Raw genomic sequence first — 25625 nt, forward strand, 5'->3', positions numbered from 1 at the left:
AATATAGGAGCGGATATTTTGTAAGAAATCTTAAATGAATTCGCGCTTTTGGCTTGAGTAAACATGTTATAAAGCTTTCTGTAACCTCTTAAGTGGTATTAGTTATTTATAAGAAACTAGCTGTGCCGCGCGGTTTCACCCGCGAACGAACCCGAAGTAAAAATCAAATACATATTTCTATACCTAGCTCATGTGATAAAGCTACATCACTGCTAATTATTATCAAAATCCGTTTGATGGTTTTCCCGTGAAAGAGAAATACATACGTACATCCATCCATACTTATAAACTTTTGAATTTATAAATTAATAATATTAGTCGGATTTCTGCATATTATGTTATAAAATGTAGAAGAAAAATTCATGTTTGTTGGCACTCTACGTTTGTGTATCTAGTTGGAATTTTTTTATTCCATTAAAAATTGAAAGAAGTAATAGAGAAAATACTTTTGGCTTATAACATTTAAAGATGGTCCATTTATGGATATTTCACACAGTTCTATCTAGTTTTAGTCAGCGAAGCTTTTACTATAGAAACTTGAATGAATGAAGAATATAACTTTCTAAAATAGAAAGAAATGTCCACTTCTGAAGATTTTCGAATTAATTGAATTCCCATATTAATCTTTTAAATATGTGCTTTCACATGCTTCTTTATGAAGCAAAACAACCAATTTAGATAAAAATATCAAAGAGCTGCATAAGATATTATGAAAGTATTAAAGAACTGCACGTCTCTCTATCTTATTCTACTAATTTTTGGAATAACCAGTAAATACTTTTACATCCTAAAAATCTATACTCTATAGGTACCTAGTTGTGTGTAGTAATTGTGTTTAAAGGTATAGGGTACCTAATAAAAACAATAGCATCCGTGCGAAGCCGGGTCACATGATATCTAGTCCATCATTCCCAAATCACAATGCATCCACGTGAAGGAATCAGATCGGACCTTGAACCAATAAAGTGACAATATTGTTTGCGTCACCACTCAATTGACATGTCACACCACATTTGAGATATAATATATAGTATTACATCTCACCAAAACGAACGTTCAAGGGGTTTCAGGAAATCACGTTTCATTTGTCTATGTGTTTTTTTTTACTTACGGCCTTTTTAAGTTAATAATAATAAATTTTTTACTAGGCCCATAAATCTATACTAATATTATAAAGCTGAAGAGTTTGTTTGTTTGTTTGAACGCACTAATCTCGGAAACTACTTCCGAGATTAGTGCGTCCGATTTGAAAAATTCTTTCGGTGTTAGATAGCCCATTTATCGAGGAAGGTTATAGGCTATATTTCATCACGCTACGGGCAACAGGAGTGGAGCCACGGGGGTGAAACCGCGCGGAGCAGCTAGTCTTGAAAAAACGATTTAAAGGCTTAGTAAAAAAAAATTAAATCCATGAAACTCGTGTTAAATGCATACCTGATATAAATGTATAATTTTTGTAGTAAGTAATAAGTATGAACCCTTAAAGTATTAAAAATTAAATTACGATAATTATAAATTAGCGTCTACGTTCGCGAATGTTACAAATATTTTTTGATGGCAAGATAGTGATATTGTCGCCGCATTGAAATAATTCAAAATCATTGATTCTTTTGTGTAAAAATAAATTTTAGCTAAACATATAACACACACAGATAACACATACCTTTTGTAATATTTAGTCTGTGCTTGAATACTATGAAACAATAAACACGCATGCGTACGCACAAACTCGTTTTCATAACACGGAAGTTTATTGTTGTCTAGAATAGCGGTTGTGTTCCCACATCGGTACTGCTTTGTACATAATTAGTTTTTAGAATCAAATTTTACATTAATTTATATATCACAAACACAATATGTATTTGTCGAAGCTGTGTTTGGACAATTAAATTTGAAAGAACTGAACTATATTGTATTTGTATATAATAATTAAGTACCTACTTAAATCCATCCAAAGACAAAAATAGTTACCAATAATTGACAGAAATTGCGTATTTCCCATGAACTACCTGGATTGACCTAGTGTATACTAGGTTTAAAATTAATTTAAATGGCTACGTTTAAATGTTTAGTAATAGATGATAATTTATAATATCAAGGATCGTTTGAGGAAAAAGTTCAAAGCTACTGACCAAAGGAATATACCAACATCAAAAAACGTCATGTTTTTTAACCGTAAAGCGCTTTGAAAGTTCAAGCAGCCATGACAGCAGAGACCTCAGCAGAGACAATTTAAAAATCGAACGCGCCCAATGAAGGATGACGGCTGCAGCTGCGTTCAGGAATCCGTTGAGAAATCAGTTGAATAATTTATTATACGTCAACGTTCGCGCCGCTATGGGTTCGTTCTGACACGGTTTATTAGATGCACATTGAATTGTAATTGACAACATTACATCTGTGGTACAAGAAAATTCAGATTTTTATTTGTTTTATTAAAACTTAAAAGCAGGTCGAGCGTTGATATTATTTTCAAATAATAAACGAACCAAATCGATCGTATTTTTTATGGATCGTAGTTATATGGATTCCAAACTTATGAATAATTTATAAGCGGTTTCATACAGAGTGCATATTTCGTTAACGCAGTTTTACGTTGACGTGCAAGAACTTATTGTTTGTAATATGTCAATGAAATTGACTGTGTGAAATATAGAAATCGAATGCTCGTAGTCACGAATGCAAAGGATAAGGAACCGGTTTGAGTGTAATTGTAGCAACAAATCCGTGATAAATATACGACGGTATGCTTGGAATGCGGCGTTGCAAGTAGTTAGTAGACTTAATAGTAGTTAGCTTACATAGATAGTATGGAGTGCGGACAATGATGTATGTAGTTATATTGTTTTAGTTTAGTTTTAGATAATTACATATTAACATTAAAAGGAATAATTTTTAGACGTGTATTTAAGATGAAAGCATGCGTTCTTCTATTAACTATATGTGTTAAATTTAGAGTGAATGTAAATGGAGTAGGTACGTTGAGTAATATCTGTGGTAATATCTTCTGTCATAAAAAAATATATGCGTGTACTAGTGTACACACGTAAGAAGTGAAACTTCTTTATGACCTTATTTAAAAAAAAAATTTACTATATGCAACTTTACAGAAATACGTCGAATCACGCGTGGTAGGGATAAGAAAAATATGGCGCGTAACGGAAAAATGTCACGCGTAATGAAAAAATGTTACACTAAATTTTTTCCAACCCCGATAAAGAAGTTTCACTTCAATGATTTACATATAAAATTAGATTGATTTGAGTGCATAATAAATAATAAAGAATATTATGATTGTCGATTAACGGAATAATTTGCACTCTATTCGTAGAGTACGTACATTTATTATTTATTACTGCCTTACAGGCTTGTATTTAAAACACAATTTATGACAGGTTATATCCGCTACTCTAAGTAGAATAACATATTAAAATATGAATATATTGATTGAGAACGCATTGAATATTCATTGTATTTTTATTATAATTTAAGATTTTACTGTTATTTTACATAAGCTTTCGGTGTAGTATTTAATCTGTACTAAGTAAAGATTAAATACTAGGTACAATTAATTATTTTAGCCCTTTTTATTTTATTTGAGATTAGGAATAAACTATAAACTATTATAATACCTATAATATAGACGTCATACACCTCTGCCATTTTGTTATTTAATTCAATAGGTAACTAAGGATTGAAAGGTTAATGCCCTTTTGAGTTTTGACGTCTTCATTGTCCCGAAAGAAGTACACAGATACCATTTTTGGATTTAGAACAAAATTTGAATGGCGGAAACGGTCAATTCTTTTTAATTATAATCAAATTAATATGAGTTGCAAATTAAATAACATAATTGATATTAAGAAGTCAGTCGATGTATCAGCGAGCCGTGTGAACTTTGATATTATGTTACCTTGTTCCTTGAAGCATTGAGCCGTGTCAGAAGCAAACAATCTTTTAATCTTATATCTATTGTACCTAATATATTAAAATTTCTTTATTACTGACAAGGATTTCAATATCCGGATATATTTTTATGCAATGCAACATCATTAACAACAATTTTACATTTTGCTCGGGACAAGATTTCTTTACCGAATTGTACCTTTGTTATTTACCTCACAGTTCACACTAAATTTTAATTAGTATCCTATTATAAGATAGATACCTATTAAATTCTGAAAGCTTTATGATAAAAATTTCAACCTATTGGCTATTGTTATAATATAATTCCTGGTTAGCAATGTAAGGACAGTAAAGGAAGCGTTCTATCTGTTAACTACAGACAGAATATCAATTAGTTTGCTCGGCAACAGGTTAGAAACAGCGGGTGCAGGATTATAAATATCCTGCTACTACATATTCTAAATAAGTAGTGTTCATACTTCATAGCCTTTGTTTTAATATCTGCAAATATTATCAAACTATTATACTGTTATATTCTATATTCATAAACAGGTTTGAAGCATGTGTTTGAAACATAAAATAAACACAACGTGAACGCAGCTTACCTAGCCGATGCCGCCTGTTCGACATTTAAAACATTTAACGCACACTAGCACAATTCCGCCATCACACAACACATTTTCGTTTTCAAAATTCTTACGTTTATAAAACGTAATTTCGATATTTTATCGTATACGCGAGCGTTCGTAGACATATCGCGCGTTCAACTCACAAAAGTTACTCTAGAGCTGATTCATTTGAATCTATTATTATGCGTGGCAAGTGACCGCATGTCAAGAGCAAGACCAAGGATGGACTTGTGTGTGTGCGTGCCTATACGCGTATCGTTCATAACTTCTACGGTAACTAATCATTCAGAGATTTGGCGCGATTTTTATTCTTATTCCAAACAAATAAGGTCGCAGTTACGGCGAGCATTAATGTGGATTAGACTTAATTTTTGTTTAAGTCAGGAATTAAGAGTCAATTAAATATGTGGTGGTCAAGTTATGGTCATGCGCAATTGATTTAAATTATAATTGACAGAGTATTTTGTAGTTTCAATTGACTGCCGAACTGATTAATTTAAATTGTTATGCTGAGAGCAGAACTGCGTTAAAAATCTACATATTTGATAATTTAAATTGATAATTAAAAATGATGAAGATGGCTATTGCACTATCTTATGTCAAGTCCCGTAAACAACTAAGGAACATAAATTTATCATTCATTTCATACCGATAACTTTTATTTACAGACAACCAGGTGATCCTGTAGCTTGCAAAACCGAAAGTATGTTTTAAATTCACCACTGCAAAACGAATACTCATGAATAAGGTACTACACTCACAACCACACTCAAGGAACGTTCCAGACATTACTATTAAAATCGTTTCAAACAATTACCAGCGCAGGTAATTATTACTTTATTGTAATAAATTATTTTATTCATACTAAAACGTAGCTTATAACCCAATTTTATATGAAACTAACAATCTAAACACGCACATCACATTAAAAATATAACCTAGCCATACAAATCGGTTATAACCCATATTACCTATAAAACTATTAACGTTTCGTGACTTATAAGCGATTAATCCCTTAATCTTGTTTCAAAGAAATAGAACGACCCTTATTTTATACGGTTTAACCCATTAAAATTGGAACCAAGTAAAGGTGTTGTAAGGTTTCTAATTTCTATAGGAGCTCTACTAACTACTTACAATATGAACAATTTTTGAATTTACTTCAGCTGAAGTAAAAATTATAATTCAATTAAAACCTTCGTATTCTAGAAGTACCTAGAATATATTTATTAAAAAATTGGTTGTCTGTAAAGTCCGTTTACTGAAAATAGTTGAACGTGACAACGTCCGATTGTACTTCTTTGTCGCTCGTTCCGCGCTCTCGCTTGCACTTCAAGCCTTACGTGCTGGCCACGGACAATTCGCTATAGCGAAAATTCGCGCGGCGCGACTGGCGGCGCGTCTTGCGAATGAATCAAATGTATGGAAATGTACTGGGCATGCCACGCGCAGCGGCGACCAGCGAGACGACCGGCGAATTTCCCCGAGCGAATCGCGCGGCACGACTAGCGATCGAAACAAATGTATGAGTTATTACGGCGCAGGCCACGGAGTCGAGCGGCAGACGCGGCGACTACTCCCGGAGCGAACTTAATTTAAAATAGTTTGTTTTTTTTTCGCGAAAATGGAGACGAGAGCTTTTATTGCAGAAATTCTAGCTAGACCAGCTATTTGGAAGTCTAGCCACCCGCAACATAATTTTTCATCATGCCTATATTTTTCATATTTTTGGTGGAATTCTCCGTCTGTAACACGATTTCTATTTAATTCGTGTACTCCACTATATCTTCCAAACATTAAATCTTGAGCAAAAAAGCTTCTACTCTCCCAAACAACGTCGAGCTAACTTTGATAAAGCCATCTCGTCTCCTCGTCTACACTGGTCGCGGCGGCGAACGCAACTGCCCGTGGCGTGCTTACCGCGCCGCGCGAATTGCCGCGCCGCCCGTCGCGCCGTCGGTCGCGCCGCCGGTGTCCGTGGCCAAGGTGTTACATGGAACGCCTCAGAGCGAGGTAACGCCGCATGAGTCATGTTTTTTCGTGCTAGTAATTATTATAAGACGTTGTCACGTCAACAAATAATAGATCATAGATGTTTACCAAGAAAGCGGCTGAAAGAAGTGACATAAAAGAAAATTGGTAGGTACCTACGTGTATTATAAAAAAATTCTCATAAATTGCTCGTCATAATATGAGAAGTTATTCATCAAGAAAAATGCCAGTTATGACTGAATGCAGGAAGTACGTCAATTTTCCGTCAATATTTTTTACACGCAATCCATTTATTTCGCAATTATAATAACTCAAGTAATTAACATTTACTGGATACCGATTTCATTCATTGGACTTTTTTGCAAATTGGTTAAATTTTACAACAAATACTTAGGTCGCTAAAATGTCCGCTATAGAAAAGTACACTGAGATTTTATTTCCAGAGTGGAAAAGAGATGGCGCTAGAAGACCTATATAGTCATTTTTACACTCTGGAATTGCTCTGAAAATAATACTGTTTTAAAAAATCATGGTACGGGGGCAGTTTTGTAAGTTTGAGTAGAAATAATTGTGCTCATTGTTCTATGAAGGTACTTAGGATAGTACTTAGGTACATTTTTTCTACGTCTCAAGATTTTCGCTCCAATTTTTTTTAGTTTTATGCATTGGATGTTTTTTAATTGTTTAGTACCTAATTGAAGCGAAATTATATAGAGCGACAGCGATGTTTACCAATATTTTGTACTATTCACTATTAATAAGTTGTTTTTTTATCGTAGGTGCTAAAAAATGAGGAAAAAAAGGAAAAGCTGACCTCAAATTTAGGTTATTGATTTCTAAAAAAATCTGGCAACACTATCCATAAACAATCAGCATTATATAAACTTCCGTATCATAACATATTGACGTTAGCCTTTCCGTCTATTGAGTAATGAGAGCATAATATGTAAATCAAGATGTTACGAGTACATTGTAACAATCGGGTAAGTGTTCGATTGATAGTTACCTTGATTATATCTCTATGGACCGTGTGTATATCTTATATAAAAAAAATTCTCGTGTCACAATGTTAGTCTGCATACTCCTCCGAAACGGGTGGATCGATTCTCATGAAATTTTCTGTGCATATCGGGTAAGTCTGAGAATCGGCCAACATCTATTTTTCATATGTACCACGGGCGAAGCCGGGGCGGACCGCTAGTACTTCCTATAAATATTTGTGTTCCTAATAAGAACTTTATTAAATAGGTAATGTAAATTCAAAATAATGCAGGCAATCGTCATTCTTTTTATCAAACTTTTTTTTAAATTAAGAAAACGAAGAAATTAGCGCGAACTTAGCGCGATCATATTCAAACTACAATGTTCTAAATTCAAATTTGACACAAGAATAAAAAATGTTGTGTGGTTTTATGAAACCACGGTAAAAGTGAAACTGTTCGAACGGTTCCGAACACTGCTTTGTGTAGCGCATGTCGCGTGACGGTCGGCTGCCGAGTAGGTATACCTACTCGGCAGCTTTTTGGTCTGTGACACGCGACATGCGCTACACAGACCAGTTGAGAACATGTAATAAAAGTTTCACTTTAAAAAGTAAAACGAAGATAATTTGCATCAGTTATTTCGATTATTCAACATAAATAATCGTCAAACATTATTACAGGCTTTATTAAATTTAACTTACGGTTAAGAAGTAGCATACAAGTTACATGACTTATGTTGTTATCAATCTCCATAGACTGGTGCATTTCTATGATGAAGCGAATTTTAATATAAGATATAGGATTTCCTTTACACATTCAGGGCATGTTGCGTGTGACCAGGCCGCTTGCAGTCTATACATTACTCGTAAGCTTTGACATTTGCTTTAAACTGGTTCAGCAGTTCGCACCTTGCAACAGGAACACATATGATCTTATTCTTTGCGTAAACCCGACCCGATATTTGCAATAGAACTGATATTTTAAAGTGGATCAGATAATGCGTAATCAATTCATATGTTTGCATGAAACATTTTCTATATTTTGGACGTTAACGTTTATTGAATACTAGCTGTACCGCGCTGTTTTATCCGCAGTGCTCTTAACTCTTAACGTGATGATAAATAATTAAATAGCCTACAGCCTTCCAAAAAAAAATTAAGTATGTTCTTACACATCAAATCGTACCAGTAGTTCCTGAGATTAGCGCGTTCAAACAAACAAACTCTCCAGCTTTATAATATTAGTATAGACTATTAATAATAGATTCTTTCCATCGCTCACAAAAAGTAATGTCAAAACGTGAGCCTTTTTAAAATTCTGATCCTAGATACTCCGCTGTTATTTTTACAAATTGGAGACAAATCATAATACGTAACCTGAAGGTGCTCATTAAATGTGTGTCAGATAAAAGTCTCAAATATAATTTGTTCACCTTTACGTACTTTAAAGTGTTTTAAATAAACTGTAACATGATATTCACAACTGTCAAGAATAATGAAAGACACTTGCAATTCTAATCGCGTAACACATGCCTCTCGCCAAAAATGTACAACTAGTTTGAAAGTAATTGAAAAAAATACTTTTATATTATGTCGGTCACAGCCAAAATCACAAATTTTAAATTATATAACGGTACTGTCTGTTTCGTTACGCTAGCTATCCGTTAATCCAAAACAGATGTTAAAATGATAATTGCGCATGCAATTCTGCAATAAGAAACTGAAATAATAAAAATAGGGTCAGTAAAGTTAAGAAAAAGAAAGAGTAATAAATTGTAATATAACAAAATAGTAAGTGTAAGACGACTCTGAAACACGTTGGGAGGTCTAATGGTGGTTTTTCTAAGTCATAGTTCTTTGAATCCGTTTTCCATTTACAACACTACTTATATTAGATAGATAATGAATTTGAAGTACTTGGTTTACAATTCAAAAGTAATTTATTTGCAAAACATGATTTAGTATGCGCACAAAGATTTGATTTAAATAGCACAAATTCAAAAGCATATTTTTGAATATTTTCAGCAAAGATTTGCAATTTAAGGTAGGTATTCCTTACATCTTTAGTTACGGCAGACAAATATGTGTAAACCGAAATGCAGTATAAACCTACCTCTATTACTCAGTTATAATTACATAGGTATATAAAATTAAATGACCCAGGATATATTAAAAGCCAATTTTCTGGTTGACTTGCACAATAGAGCGGCCATATGTCTTCATGCATCTGCATACAATGACGAAGCGACGTGAGAGAATTTCCTATCTGATCGTATATGGACAGAGAAGGGTGAAATTATGATGCTTTGTTTGTACAACGTTATAAATTAATGTGAAGTTACGTTCGTATCAAATAAATCTGGATAATCGAAATAGTTCGTAGTCTACGGTATTGCCATTACAAATTTACTGCAATAGTAGTGCTCTGGTTTCACCTGAGTTCAAAACCACAGGCTTTTTCCTAACCACTGCCAAGTTTCATCAAAATCCATTTTGTAGTTTTGGCATGAGTGTTTTCCTAACGTAGTTTTCGTATTAATCTTATTTGTATGTGATATAGATGTATCTCAGTAGTCAGTAACAGCATACCATAACACAGACCTAGAAAGCTGCATATAATATGGATAAATCTTGTTCCGCACTTGTACAAATAAGGTTTCCAAACACAACCACAAATTTGTAGATACGTTTCCTAGGAACAAAAAAGGTACTAGGCAAACATAAACCAAAGAAATCAGAAGTCATTGGCATTTCACACAAATTGCTCTATCGATCTGACCACAGCGACAAATTGCATGTAACAAATTGTGTTTTCACAATATTTCATACAGTGAAAGCTTATAAAATTGTACATAAACGTCTATGCAACTCGTACTTTCTCAATGCACCGGACACACAGCATGATGGTTTCCTTCATTGACCATAGATAATAATTTATAGTCTATTGCTAGTTAGCATTCACAATTTTACATCTTGATAATAACACCTATGATTGAAGACGGCGTATATCACAGTATTACAATAATATTGTACGCCACAGTATTACAATAATATTGTAATACTGTGGCGTAAATTCTTAACAATGGACTGCTAATCAGTAATTACTGAAGTCATGAAGCACATTGCACATTTATCAGCACAAAATTGTACGTTATCTTTACATGCCAGAATATCCTTTATTCCTCAGTCATAAAATATAAATATTATCTTTTATACGATATTCAATTAATTGCCATGATATATTGTAACTTTTAACAGACAGACAGCAAGGCTGATAGACAAGCAGTTCCGTTGTTAGCTCAATTTATTATATTTACTAATTAATAAAAAAGCAATTTTTCTAGACTTATACTACTTTCAAATACAATAGCTGGCCGGAAGGCATAAATATAATGGTTTAACATAAACCGGCTCTCCCACGTATTTTTAAATCTAATCGTTTATTGGCGTACAAAATTTAATGCTTTGTAAAATATACAGAGTAACATCGACATAACCACCAAAAAAGGAAGAGGTCAATTCGATCGATATTTTTAGAAATTACTCATTTTAAAAAAGAAACCTTTTTTTTTCAATATTATTTTCGTACATGGCAACATAGAAACAATGTCATAGACAAGCTCGGAGCAATTATCAAGCCTGGAGAAGTAACAATTAATTGAACAATAAAGCACTAGTTTGGCATTTTTGGCTTATGGCAAAATGTCATGCGAAAAAAGAGGACAGATATATGTCAGTTCGACAGTTTGAAATGACATGTAGTCATTACAATTTGTTTTAGTGACCAGTCTGGTCACTAACGCATGGTGATTTTAATTATTGTTTTTGAAGTGAAAAACGTGTTTTCTAGTTTCTTATGTTATTTTCTGAAAAGATAATTTACTAAAGATTACATGGCTTGTGTTGTTCACGGCTGTAAAAGCCGTAGTACTGGGAAATCGGATGAAGATTGGAATTTGTCTTTTCACAGGTTAGTGTTTTGATCAATTTTTTTGTTAATTGTATTATAAATAAGTTAATTTACGTTATTTTCATAATCATCTATGTTTTATCTAACCGTAATCATTGAAATGAAATCATAATCAGCTTAGTTTTTAGAAAAAATGCAAAATATAACTTCCATAGTGTTGTGCAATTATCGATACTTGAGTAGGTACGAAGTACTTCATTGATAATGACTGCTTTAGGTTAGGAGAAAAAAAAGGTATTTAAGTATGGATTTTATTGTTATTTGCAGGTTTCTGGCTTGAGAAAAATTAAAAGATGTTTGGGTTAAAGCTATAGCACAGGGAAAATTGGAAGCCTTCAAAACATTCTCGGCCTTGTTCAAATCATTTCGAATCAGACGGGAAGAAAAGTAAAGTGCTTTGCAGAGATGCTGTGCCACAAGTTTAAGGTGGCATCTATTTTAAATAATAAATATTGTAATTTGTTAATTAAGTATCGAAATAAAATGTTGTAAAAAAAATTTTTAAATTTTATTTGTTTTATTTGAAGCAATTTATTTTAAACTTTTACCAATTTTTTCCTGTGGGAATGAGTTATTTTCCCGCGGTAAATTGTAGCCTTTATGTTATTCTGATGTTTAATCTATAATATTTATAATTGTAAAGTTCCATAAAACTCATTCAGTAGTTTTTTCGTGAAAGAATATCAAATGTCCATTCTTATATATTTTTGCTTTTATAATATAAGTAGGATACGATTATTGATTTGTAAAAAAGATCAACCAGGTGGAAGTCAGATTCGCGCACGAAGGGTTCCGTATAATCCTATGAATGAATCTATGAAAACAGGAAAAAATACGTACCTTTTTACGAAACCATAAAAAACAACCTAAACCGAAATACCTAATAATATTTTTTTATAAATACCACTACCATACAATGCAAGGCAGTCAATACGCATCGTAAATGAATAATTCCAAATTAAACGAATCTTAAAATTTGGAATTACCTATCCATAATTCAAAATTAAAAGAATCTTAAATTATCTTCAAGCAATTTTATAACTTAATTTTTTTATTTATCGATATTTTAGTATTCGATAAAGTGGCAAGCACTACCTTTTTAGAACAAAAAGTGGCTACATGTGGATTTGAATGCCAAGCCGATAACAGTGTGTTGTCTCTTTCTATCGCATTAATTAGGGTATTGAATAAAAGAGAGCCACTATATAAGAAACGTTCAATTAATTGTTACTTCTCCAGGCTTGTTAATTGCTCCGAGTAGACAAGAACTTCGGAATGTGGATTTCGAAAATGTTTTTTTAAGAATGTTTAAGATACGAGCACAGATAAAATAGAACATTTAGTACGCGATGCGGGCGATAAGGTGCAGTTTGGCGTAATGCAAATTACTTGCGACATTGTGACGTAGTTCCTTACAAACAAAATTTTCACATCCAGATGAGGTTACTAATTTTTTCTCTCTTTCCACTGGTACACCACTAACCGCACATCCGTGATTTTCTTTGTAAGTATCGATTTCTAGTAATATAAAGTTTGTTATGCTTGCTTGGATTTTACGTTGGAATTTTTATATGGACAAGGAACAGTGTGTATAATGTTTTTATTTTAGTTCCGGCAAACTTATGTATTTTCTATATAGATATGTACTTACTATAGTGATGAAATCCATACTAATATTATAAATGCGAAAGTAACTCTGTCTGTCTGTCTGTTACTCAATCACGCCTTAACTACTGAACCAATTTGCATGAAATTTGGTATGTAGATATTTTGATACCTGAGAAAGGACATAGGCTACCTTTTATTGCGAAATATGTACCACGGGCGAAGCCGGGGCGGACCACTAGTGAACTATAAATGGTTAACGTCTTTGGCTAGCTTACCCAAAAAACGATCCAACACTACCAGTTATTAAATTCAAATGAGATAAATTGAAATATTTATATTTATGACCCTTAAAATAATTGGAAATCTAAACGAATTGATAGATACACAATTAAAATAATTAAGCAATAATTTCTTACATCTTTACCTGACATATCGTCATATCTACATACATATTGCTATTAAAATAATCCACTCCATAATATTTCACAAAGCTTCGTGATTGAAAATTGCTCCAATACCTAGGTGCGAAACTCATTTCCCCATCCAAGGTTATAATATTATCTGATTTTACAAGTATCAAAAGCGAATTTGTTCCGCATTTTTATCGTAAACAATGTACTTGTATAATATGTATTATGTATATATATGTATCTTAGTAACGCAATACACCGGCTAAATTAAAGAGTTGCTCAATGTTGCCAGTTGCGACAGTCATGTTGCCTTGTTCCGGTTTTTTTACAGATTATATCAAAAGGGTTGCCGCGGCGAATACTTGCACGTCTTTTATTTTACACTGAACTTGGAGGAGCGATCTGAGGATTTGAGATAAATAGTGAAAAACAAAGAAAAAACCGATATGTGAAGAAAAGATTCAAAAAACAATATTCATCTTACTGGATTTCTGAATAAGTAAGTAGGTACGTACTCGTTTACATTTTTTTTGCATAATGAAATATGTCACATAAACAATATTATTTTGTAACTATAGTTCCAGAATTATTGAAACTATACTTAAAATGGAGAATAATATAAAATTGAGATAAACGCTGAAACCATTCACATATTTTTTAGTAATAAGTGAGACAAAGATCTTATTAAATATGATTAAAATACTGAATGCCATTGTCACACTAATTAAATGCACAATTGAACAAAAGACGATTAGCTCAAACTAAGTTCTAACACAGAGCGGTAATTTCGCGGTAAAAACCAGTGTCTTCATGAATTATTCTCAAATTGTATCAAAATCTGCTATAATTATTATTTTTCTTTACATTACAAATCATGCATCAGTCATTTATTTTCTGCTATTTAATTTCAGTTTCATAAAATAATGTTGATTTTAATTTATCGAGACCTATAAATATGATATAGGTATCGTGTTTATTGGCGTCATTAACTAAAAAAGATATGCTCATAGTTTGTCGGATAAACGGTTAATCAGTATAACAACTTACTTCAGCTATACCTACCATCTTCCAGGCAATCAAATCTTGGTAGTAGCAGATATAATACTATACTAGATAGTAGCATGCTTTATCTGTAACTCGTCTAAAAGATTACTCTTCTCAAGATTATTTGAACTTATGACTCACTATATTTCGTAATGATACAGTGATCTCTTGGTGACTAACTGCTGTATATAATTATAAAAAGGCGTAACCAGTTACGTACGTTACGGTAAGTACTGTAAATGGCAGATTTCCTAATTGACTTTAGCAGTTGAACTTCGTAATACGTAAGTAGATTAATGTGACACTTACCATTCATAGGTTTGAGGACATCTTGAATTTTTCCTGGAATTAAATGAAGTCGGGTCAAACGTTTTCATATCAGTGTGTGAATAAAGCAATTTTTGTCTGATTTTGTTTTAAATATTTAATAATTTATATGAATTTTAGATATTCCTGCAGATAACTTGAGAGACTTTAACAGCAGGACCTTTGGCCGGCTAATTATAATAATTATTAATTAATCCAAACCAATTAGATGAAAAGTAACGGAGCATTTTAAAGCTTTCATTCTTGGTTTAACTTAAATACCCATTTAATCTACCTTTTTCTAATTGGAACAAAATAATTACAAATGATGTGACGAATGTAACGATGACAAAGCAGGCTTTACATTTCCATACAATTTTAATGGCCCATCGAAATACCAGCTTATGTTAAAGGTATTTTACCTTATAAGAAAGTAATAAAAATAATACAAGTTTTGGCGAGCCAAACTTCTGAGTAGGCAGAACGACACAGAAAATCGAAGTGTTCGCGTTGCGGTGTTCAGCTATTTCCAATCTTTTAATTTTGCGTTCGTGAGCACATCACCGGTCATGTACTTGTTTGTTGCACACGCAAAACAATGCGCTTTTTTATATTTTTTTCAATCACACGCAATAACACCGGTGTCAATGATACTCGTATCTTTTACGGTTAAGTAAACATAGGAAAAATTAGATGTTTATTTCATAACTTTCATAGATGTTATTGACTTTTTGTGAGATTTGATGTAATTGGTTGCAATCAATTCAAATTATTTCGTGTGTATTGTAAGGTTGATTTTATTGGTTTTATTGTTTACAAACAAAAAGTGGAATTATGATTACCTTATTATTATTAAAGAGGAGGATAACTCCAATTAAAATACTTATTTAAAAATATTAATAAATTAGGGATAGAATAGGTTTCTACTATACATAATTTGATGTTTACAAATACTACATCACTACATAGTATGAAACAAAGTCGCTTTCTCTGTCCCTATGTCCATATATATGCTTAAATCTTTAAAACTACGCAACGGATTTTGATGCGGTTTTTTTTAATAGATAGAGTGATTCAAGAGGAAGGTTTTAGTATATAATTTATTATGTTTTAGACAAAGCGGGCGAAGTCGCGGTCGGAAAGCTAGTAGCCTATATAGGAGCTTCGGCCGCGTAGGTATGTGGAACTAATAAAAACAAAAACTGTAAGTTTATATCGTCTTATTTTATATTCAGCACAGCCAAACAACTGTTACATCTTACAGTAATAATGCGAATATATTGCAAAAATAACAAAAAACATCCAATTTAATTATATACATATCGTATACCGGATAAATCATAAAAATTCATGTTCATTACCACTGCCCTATATTCAAGTCACGAAAATATATTGCATGTTGAACAAAATGAATTTCGAGGCGAACTAGATTTTAATTGCTATCATTTTACACTGTGCTCAATAAATACTTTAAAATGGATACAGATACGATTTTTATTGTCACGTTTGATACACTGAAACGAATTTAGCTCTTTCTAATTAGAAACGGACGCATCTTCATCTTCATAAAAAGCTATGTATTATCTTTGTGTTTCTATACATAGTTATTTTATAAATATCAATTAAATATAATTTATTTATAATTAATATTAAATACTTGTAAGTTGTAGTACATATGAGATTTTTTCTGCATTGACAATTATTATTTTCCCTTTCGTAAGTAGATACCTATGTGTTTTTATGTTTGTTGATAAACTTCTTCGAAGTCTTATCAAAAATTTATTTACAATTGTGACGAAATAATTAAAATGAATTGAATAAATATAAGTAATACCTATGTGAGAAGATTATTATTTATTATTCATATTACAGTCACAAAGGCTAGAAGTACAGTACAACTGTACAAGAACGAAGGTTATTGCGAACTATTTGTAATGTAAAGGTTGCTCACTGCATACTTATCATAATAATTTTATCAATATATGAACGCAAAATTTGCTTTAATAATTATAGTTTCATTAGAACACTTTATTCAATGCTCTTTAAATTATGAAGGTACATTCTTCGATCTACGCATTCCTAAAAGTACTTAGTACACCCTAATCCTTTTCAGTGACGCGCGAAAAAAACTCCAATTTTGTCAATTCCAATTTTGAAATGTGACATAGAGGCTAGACTAGAGCTATTTTTTTTTTATTTGGTAAAAGCGCCATGCGAAGGAAGCGCAGGGCAGGTATGCGATTCGCCCACAGATAACGAATGACCTTACACGGGACTGGTCTGACAGCATGCTTCCCTACAACCACTAAGCGGAATTTATAAAGATGGATACCCGCGCCGTCTGGACGTAAGAATGCTAGTTTCATTAAGATTAATTTTCTTTACTATCGCTACAGTTATCTCTATTCCATTAGTAAAATATTTTACATTATAGAAAAAAATAAAAATAAATTTGGAAAATCCAAAAGTGCACGCCTCATAATTTTTTTTTAATAAATATTTATTAATTATTATTTTTGTTTATTTAATAACAATTAAACCGCATCGAATCAGACCCTGAAAAATGAAAGGGTTCTATTCCTGAGCATACTCAAGCGTAAGAGAAAAAAAAAAGACTCGATTAGTAAAGTATTTCGGACGTCCAAGACAGAACTTTTTTAAACTGTTTTTTAACTAGTTTAAATAACAAAAATGACATCAAAAATATCATGAACGTTAAAAATAGTGTTTTTTCTTAATATGTGTGTGTATGTATTATCTTACAAGTGCAATGTATGATACATAAAGACATTTTAAGTTTGAAAAATCAGATGTTTTGCGCGAAGTGACAGTAGTACCCACCTCAACGCTTCGCTTATGAGGCGTGCAAAAATACGTATGTATTACCGAAACAGAGGATATTAAAATTTTTTAAACTTTCGATGTATCTTAATACTTATTAAGTACCTAGGTATCTATAATTAATTCTGAGATGTTGAAGTTGTTTATAAAATGTTTATCTCAATGACGTTTGTTTGTGCAAATATTTACATTATAGAGATAACATTTGGCGACCACCTAGATCAAGGTGAACTTTATCTCGAATCCCTATACTAGGTCCGCAATATTTTTATTACAGAACCATAAGGCATAATTAATTATTGTCTATGAAATTTCTCTAGATTCCATACCTTTATCTTTGGAACATTAATAATTGATAATTATTGACATATGATAATATTTATATTTTTATTTTATTTATTACTATACTATGTACTATACTCTATGCACATGATATATGTAGTTACAGTATTACTTCAGTATCATCTATGGACACATGGTTGGATTTTTGCACACCTAATCAATAATAAAATTAAATAAAAAAAATCAGGCGTTTATGGCGAAGAGATCATGAAAAAATGTGAGTAAATTCTTTTATTTGTTTAATAATTATCAAAATGTACCGAAGTTAATTATAAAGAGAACACAAGCTCTTTGAAGTTATCGTGGCAATTACAGTCAAAACAATGACGTAATCCGAAGATAAGTAGGTACATAATATTCAAAATATTGCATATTGATAACTTTATCATCTGTATTTTAGCCATTAGTGCACAAATATATATTCAAAGGGCATACAATATTACCTATATGAACTTAAACACAAATATTGTTCTTTTGCTTTTTCCATATTATCCATTTAAGTAAGACCTGCGTCATGCAATTTCATAAAAAAATGATAAAACAAACGAGCAAAAATCATAACAAAAGATATCATATTCAAAGATATAATATGATAGCAATAAAAGAACAATTCGGTAAATACTTATTTAACGTGAAAGGCATTTTATTTGCCATGAATTTGAATCTTTTGGAATATGATATAATTAGGTACATACACACTTTCTCTGAGGCAGTTTTCACTATAGTGGTACTTTATTAAAATGAGTGACTATTTCCGTACGCCTACACTTGAGATGGCACTGTTTACTGTTACTTCTTAATGTTTTTGTAGGGCTGTCAATAATAGGATATTAATTGAAATATATCTTATAAATTATTATAATGATAAGTTATAATTATGTATTACTTCTGGTAAATAAACTATCTGATATTATTATAGCAAGTTTATCAATACTTAATTATTGCAGGTGTTTATATGCAAATGATAGTAGACCAATACTGTTCCACTTTCTTTACTTGGCGATAACTTAATTTGTGTTCAATTAAAGTGTAAACTGTACATGACGTATTTATGTGAAATCCAATAAAACATTTTATAGGTTGGCAATAAAAATATTTTAACGTGTGTTCATATCTAATTGTTATGTGGTAACCCTATTATTTAGGTGAATTGCACGAGTACAGTGATGAAACAAAAGCCGTGTGGGCAGATAAAGGTGCTCTATTGAATTGTTTTGCAATATCCCAGTTATCTTTAACCTTCAGTACTAAAATAGTTAGTTTTTTCCAGATTCCGGCGATTTGTCCTGCGATGATATCGTGACTGTTCAATCGTACTACGATATCAATTATTGAAGGATACAAGAATGATCAGCTGTTTAGTGCACTAATTTATATTTAGTACATTATAGTTAATTAATATTAGTAAGTACATATATGTACATACCTATGTGTATTTTGAAAGAACGTTCCTTCTTATCGGTGAGGGTTGACAGTTGACACCGGAGTTAACCGTGAAAAAGGTCGTATGTACTCATATGTACTTAGACGTAAATAATGAGTGGTTCATAGTAATAATTATTCTTGTACGATAATATTTAACAATATAGCCGTAACAATAGGTACCTACCTATAAACCTAGTTTGAATTATTTATGTGAGTGTGTAGAGTTTTCTCTTATAGTATAATTATAGTACTCTTGCAATCGCTCTATTTACGATTTCTATTTAAAGGTACGTATAAAATCGTTTATACATGTGAATCTATTCACACGAATTCAGAACAATAAACATAGCAGGTACCTACCTAGCGAGTAATTAGTTAAAACAATGCATATCAGTATTTAATCGGGCTGGGTGAGTAACAAAAAACGTTGCAAAACCATGCGAAGTACATTCGGCACGAAGAGTTTTTCATGCTTTAGGGATTTTTTTAAGTGCATTGAACGCTCACAAAGACAAATTGCATTCCACAGCCTGTCGCAGTTAGGGTATTGAACGGCCTTCTTTGCTTGACTAAGCGTAAAGCGCCACTCACCGTTGGTAAAATAGTCGTCTTTTTCCAATAATTCATGCTGGAAGCCGTAAGCGGGCAGCCATGCATGAGAGCCAGGAGGTTCGGGCCAATCCGATATCCGAACCTCTTCCATGTCGGCATGAACACAACACTGCACTCCACAGACCACAAGCTAGTTCACACAGAGAACACGGGCATGCATGGACTACCTCGTCCGTCCATTAGCTCGTCATTTAGGACGATAACGGTGATTGGATTCGATCTGGTCAGGTGCACTTTCGAGTTTCGCGACGCACACACATCTACCTGCGACGGCTTGCGATAGCTGACTGGCGACTTGGCGAATGGGCAATGGCGGCGGCCGGCGACTGGCGCTCGCGCAGCGATCTCTCCGCATTCGACAAAATATGAAAAAAACTTTTTAACCTGTTCGTAATTTTATTGCAGACTGGCTTTTGGTCTGGTTTGGAGTAGAATTAGAAAACATAATTTGCATCTAAACATAAATATAACACAAAAATATCAACAAACGGTTCGATTAAATAAACTCGTGGATCTACATTTATACACATAGGTACCTAGGTAGGTACCTACTTGATTTTGATGTCATATTCTGCATCACAGACCACGGTATTTAGAAAACCCGGATTCATATCTTGGCATTGTATATTTGTGCTGCAAAAAAATAAATATTTTCTCAAATGTAGAGCTGTAGAGTTCCGTTTATGAGACCTTACGCTCTATCTTGTGGAATTTGTTTTATTATTTTATTATAATACCGTGTGGTACAAAACGCATTTGAAGGGACGCTCAACCCACAAGGCTTTATGCTATAGAATTACGAGGTTAAAACCAGTTGTAATCGTGAACCAAAGTTGTAAGTGTCTCGTTACGAACAGTTTCACTGGCAGAGTTGACCCGCGGCACATTTTAATTCATGCTCGTTTTCAAGGCCGCAGCTAGAGGACATTTACCTCGGTTCAGATATAATGAAATTTCGGAAAATAGTAATTGAATATTGAAATTGATATTGCTCATTATTTATTTGTTACAAAATACAGCTCATTAGGTAAGTTTTGCTTGTTACTTAAATTGTATCTATTCATCATCTTTCAGGACGCAAATATTACGCTAACACAGCAGTTTAATACTTTCGCTTGAAGGTGAGAATACCAAAATACAACATAGAACGATATTTCATTTAAGAAGATAAGGAGAATATCTCTGAAATAACAAAAATAAAAAACCGGCCAAGTGCGAGTTGGACTCGCGAAGGGTTCTGTACTATGGGGGACCATATTATTTAATTTTTAGTATTTTTTGTTATAGCGGCAACGTAAATACATCATTTGTGAAAATTTCAGCTTTCTATCTATCACGGTTTATGAGATACAGCCTGGAGACAGACCGGTAAACCCCTTCCAGACGACACAATTTTTCGTCCAATTTGACTAGATTGGCAATCAAATTGGGTCGTCTGGACGGAAATATGAAATTCAAGGTCATTGGGTGGTCGGGATCGGCCGATTTGCGATTACCTTGGGATTTCCCGATCAAATTGGGTTGTGTGGACGCTAATTGGCCAATTTTTACTTGTAATCTCTTCCTGATGCTAGATATTTAAGCGTTACCATTAATCTCTCCTCAGGACTAACGGCTTCTCTCATAACAGTGTCTTGTTTAGTAATGTATGGGCTTACTAGAGATAATAATTCATTAAAAGTGTCATGGTCCATCCGCATAAAATTTGTGAAATCGACACGACACTGCTCTAACAATATTTATATGACTTAAGCGATTTATTTTAAGCAACCATTCTTTGCTTCATATCCTTTTTCTTTTTCTTTCTTCTAAATTTGTAGTTACAGCCAAAATCAGCCCCAATTTTTGTTTTTTACTAAGAGGCATGTTGCAAAATAAAAGTCCAGTCAGTAACGGCAACGGAGCAGAACTAAAATTGGCGATTTAATTGTGTACGTGTGGATAGACGATCAAATTGGGCCCGATTCAATCGGCAATCAAATCGGCTGATTAAATTGTGTCATCTGGAAGGGGTTGTAGACAGACAGACAACGAAGTCATAATAGGGTCCCGTTTTACCGTTTCGGTACGGAACCCTAATAAAACGAAAGCTAGAAATGTACAATGTAATAAGAAAATCAATTGGTCCTACTTGTACTCAAGAAAAAATATTCGTATCGGTCATGGTTTTTGCCTTGCCTGCATAACTGTGCTAACAAGTAACAATGAAGTTAAAAGTTATGATATAATGAAAATTAAAACCCATCCCTAATTCATACAGTTTCCACGTAACATGTTATGTAATCATATTATCTTTTCATTGTGATAATAAATGTTTACGACTTTTGTTTTCTCATATTGCGATATAAAATAAAGTTTAATAAATTAATTTGTTGATTGCAGTTATTTTCGTAACTTCCATCTGTGATTTTAAAAGAATATAAAATATGTTTCCGGATTAATTTTTAGAGGATGTCTATGTATTTTGTCGTCCAGATTTATTTACTTACTAGCTTTCCGCCCGCGCGGCGTCTTCGCCAGCTTTGTCTAAAACATAATCACTACATAGTATAAAACAAAGTCGCTTTTTCTGACCCTATGTCCCTTTGTATCTACGGAACGGATTTTGATGCGGTTTTTTTTAATACATAGAGTGATTCAATAGGAAGGTTTTAGTGTATAATTTATTAGGTTTGAGACAAAGCGGGCGAAGCCGCGGGCGGTAAGCTAGTAAATTATATACTAAAACCTTCCTATTTAATCACTCTATCTGTTTAAAAAAACCGCATCAAAATCCTTTGCGTAGTTTAAAAGATTTAAGCATACATAGGGACATAGAAACAGGAAAGCGTTTTTGTTCTATACTATGTAGGTAATGATGCTTACTTTATAAGTGTACTTACATAATATTTTTTTCTTCCCATAATAAAATTATATCCGCTTTGGATGAAGTAATATAATGCAATTAATAACAATATGTATATTATTATGAGAGCCAACATTACCATCTCGGGTCATCTCAATTCCCAACCATCGTAATCATATTACTTTAATCAGTTTATCTCACGCGAGGTTCAGTTCTGTTTACTAACTTTCTCCTAATTTTTCTTTGAAAGTTTAACGTGATGTTTACAATTAACGACGAGCATAATCCCATATATGGAGAGCTCAATGTATTTTTAAATTACAATGTTCAACACGCAAGAGATGTATAAGGTTAGTATCGTGACTGTTACAGTTGTTTCTATCAATTAGTATTATATAAATATGCCGGACGACTGACCTACGCGTACGTATATAATACTTAAGGGTATTCAATAATTTTAAAGTTTAACTCATGTCAGGACGCCAAGTGTAAAATATGACTGGATAAAATTCTAGGGTTATGCCTAGAGTTTTAACGAGTGTAAGTAGGTACAATAATAATAATAGGCTTTACGTTTTAATTGCAAGAAAAAAGCAATAAAAATTAAAATTATCTTTAGAAAAAGGTAATCTTGAATATATACGTTTTTTGTTTTAGTAGTTTCGATTTCATTTTTCAACTCTTAAATCTTTGTAAAGTTGTAAGTACAATATTGTGATGCATTTAAATGAGTCCATTGAATGGATATAAACTAAAATTTGACTTAAATACGACATAATAATGAGGACGTGTCATTCATAGTACGTGCATTAATACGAGTAAACAAGTCGTTAGTTACAAGCCTGGAGAATCGCCAAACTATCAGCTGTATTTGTTATTAATTATACCTTACTCCTTACATTCTCTTTAGTCTGCTAATCTGAATACATTCCCACTCGGTCTGTTCAAACTATCTGATAAATAAAACTTAATTGTGAAACAATGATTTATTAAAAAGAGTATAAGTATACTTGGAATATAATTGGAGTATCACTACATAGTATAAAACAAAGTCGCTCTCTCTGTCCCTATGTCCCTTTTAAAACTACGCAAATGATTATGATGCGGTTTTCTTTAATAGATAGAGTGATTCAAGAGGAAGGTTTTAGTATATAATTTACTAGGTTTTAAACAAAGCGGGCGAAGCCGCGGGCGGAAAGCTATAGTATACTTATAAAGCTGATAAGAAATTTAAATCACTCTCATAAAACATTTCTTATATTTCATAGAGAGTAAAATATTATTTAGATATTTTACCATGTTTCGATGCTTTGAACTTTGAAGTTGTCATATGTACACTGCTACAATCAAGGTACGTATCTGAAGATATGTATCTGAAATTCCTGAACCCTTTTCTATAACAGGCTAAAATCTGCCGAAAGATATTTTAATGCCATTATTATCCACCATATCAATGTAATGTTGCTGCTCTTTCTCTTCGAGTATTTATCCCTTTTACGTTTATTTAGATATTACTAGAAATCCAACAAATATAATATTAATGTGAGAGAAACGTGTGACATTTGACTCCCATCAAGTAATGTCTGACTTCTGCCCTTTTATTGCAAAACCATTGATTTAATCACAACTTGTTGTACAATTATTTATTGATGTACAACTATATTTTAGTAAAATACAAGAACAATATGTAAATGCAGTACATATATACCTATTTACATTTGTCCAGTCCCAAGTCCTAGTCCTATTAGATACCTTTTTCTAGAAGTTCAAACAGGGTTCAAATATCTACGTTAAACTTCCTGTAAGTATTACATTTACATATTATGCAAAACTAGCTTTGCCCCGCGGTTTCATCCGCATTGCTCCGCTCCTGTTGATCTTAGCGTGATGATATATAGCCTATACCCTTCCTCGATAAATGGGCTATCTAACACCGAAAGAATTTTTCAAATCGGACCAGTAGTTCCTGAGATTAGTGCGTTCAAACAAACAAACAAACTCTTCAGCATTATAATATTAGTATAGATTTTTACAAAGTCCTGAATTCCACTTATTGATATGTTATATCATAAAATCAATAATGAAGATGACGATTACATATATTGTTTTTCAACTTAATAAGTTAATAAGTCACGACTGAAATATGTACGTCAATTCAGTTTTATCACGTGAAATAATAATTTTATATTCATTACAACAAGATTGCACGCTCTCTGCAATCTTATAACATTTCTCGGATCATTATTTCAAAGCTCTGTACAAGTTTTTGTAATTGCATCCGTCAGCATACATAATTCATTACAAATCCCTAGCACATATGTACGTTTTATATTTTTATCGCTTATCAACGATAAGGTCAGGTGTGAAGAGAAAACATACGGCGTGCAGAAATGACGTGATTATGATATTGTAGATTGTACAAAAGATTGGCGATGCGCCAGTTTGTATATGACGGTATGAATAATATAAGATTTTTAAACGAATAATGTGACTGTGTTTTAAGAATATTTTAGATGGTTGGGCACAGCAGGTGGAGATGTAAATGCATATAAAGGTCAACTGAATCAGTAAAACAACTAGAGCTTTTTTAGCAAATTGTGATTTTAGGCTGCAAATAATAAGAAATAGAGATGCAGGAGCTGTAAAAATATACAGAAAGTATAAAGAAGAAACATATTTACCACACTTTTTCAGCAGTGTACTTCTAAGTATG

General features: G+C 32.6%; 1 protein-coding gene across 2 annotated transcripts in view; it reads right to left on the minus strand.

Annotated features, from left to right (window-relative positions):
• Positions 1-20390, minus strand: part of LOC149489479 (uncharacterized) — a 74082-nt gene extending 53692 nt beyond the window's left edge. The window contains exons 1-2 of one of the 2 annotated variants that reach the window (XM_089713915.1): positions 20047-20390; positions 14851-14883 (exon numbers count right to left, since the gene is read on the minus strand). In XM_089713915.1, coding sequence (XP_089570041.1) covers positions 14851-14883; positions 20047-20158 — 145 coding nt within the window. In that variant the 5' untranslated portion in view covers positions 20159-20390. The remainder of the gene's footprint in view (positions 1-14850; positions 14884-20046) is intronic. The other variant, XM_089713923.1, reaches the window with a different exon arrangement.
• Between the last annotated feature and the right edge of the window lie 5235 nt (positions 20391-25625).

The sequence above is a fragment of the Colias philodice genome, chromosome 3 (assembly GCF_061535455.1).
Source record: "Colias philodice isolate Cphi_HAF_F1 chromosome 3, ilColPhil1 Martin Lab GWU primary, whole genome shotgun sequence".
In the NCBI taxonomy this organism is placed as follows: domain Eukaryota; kingdom Metazoa; phylum Arthropoda; class Insecta; order Lepidoptera; family Pieridae; genus Colias; species Colias philodice.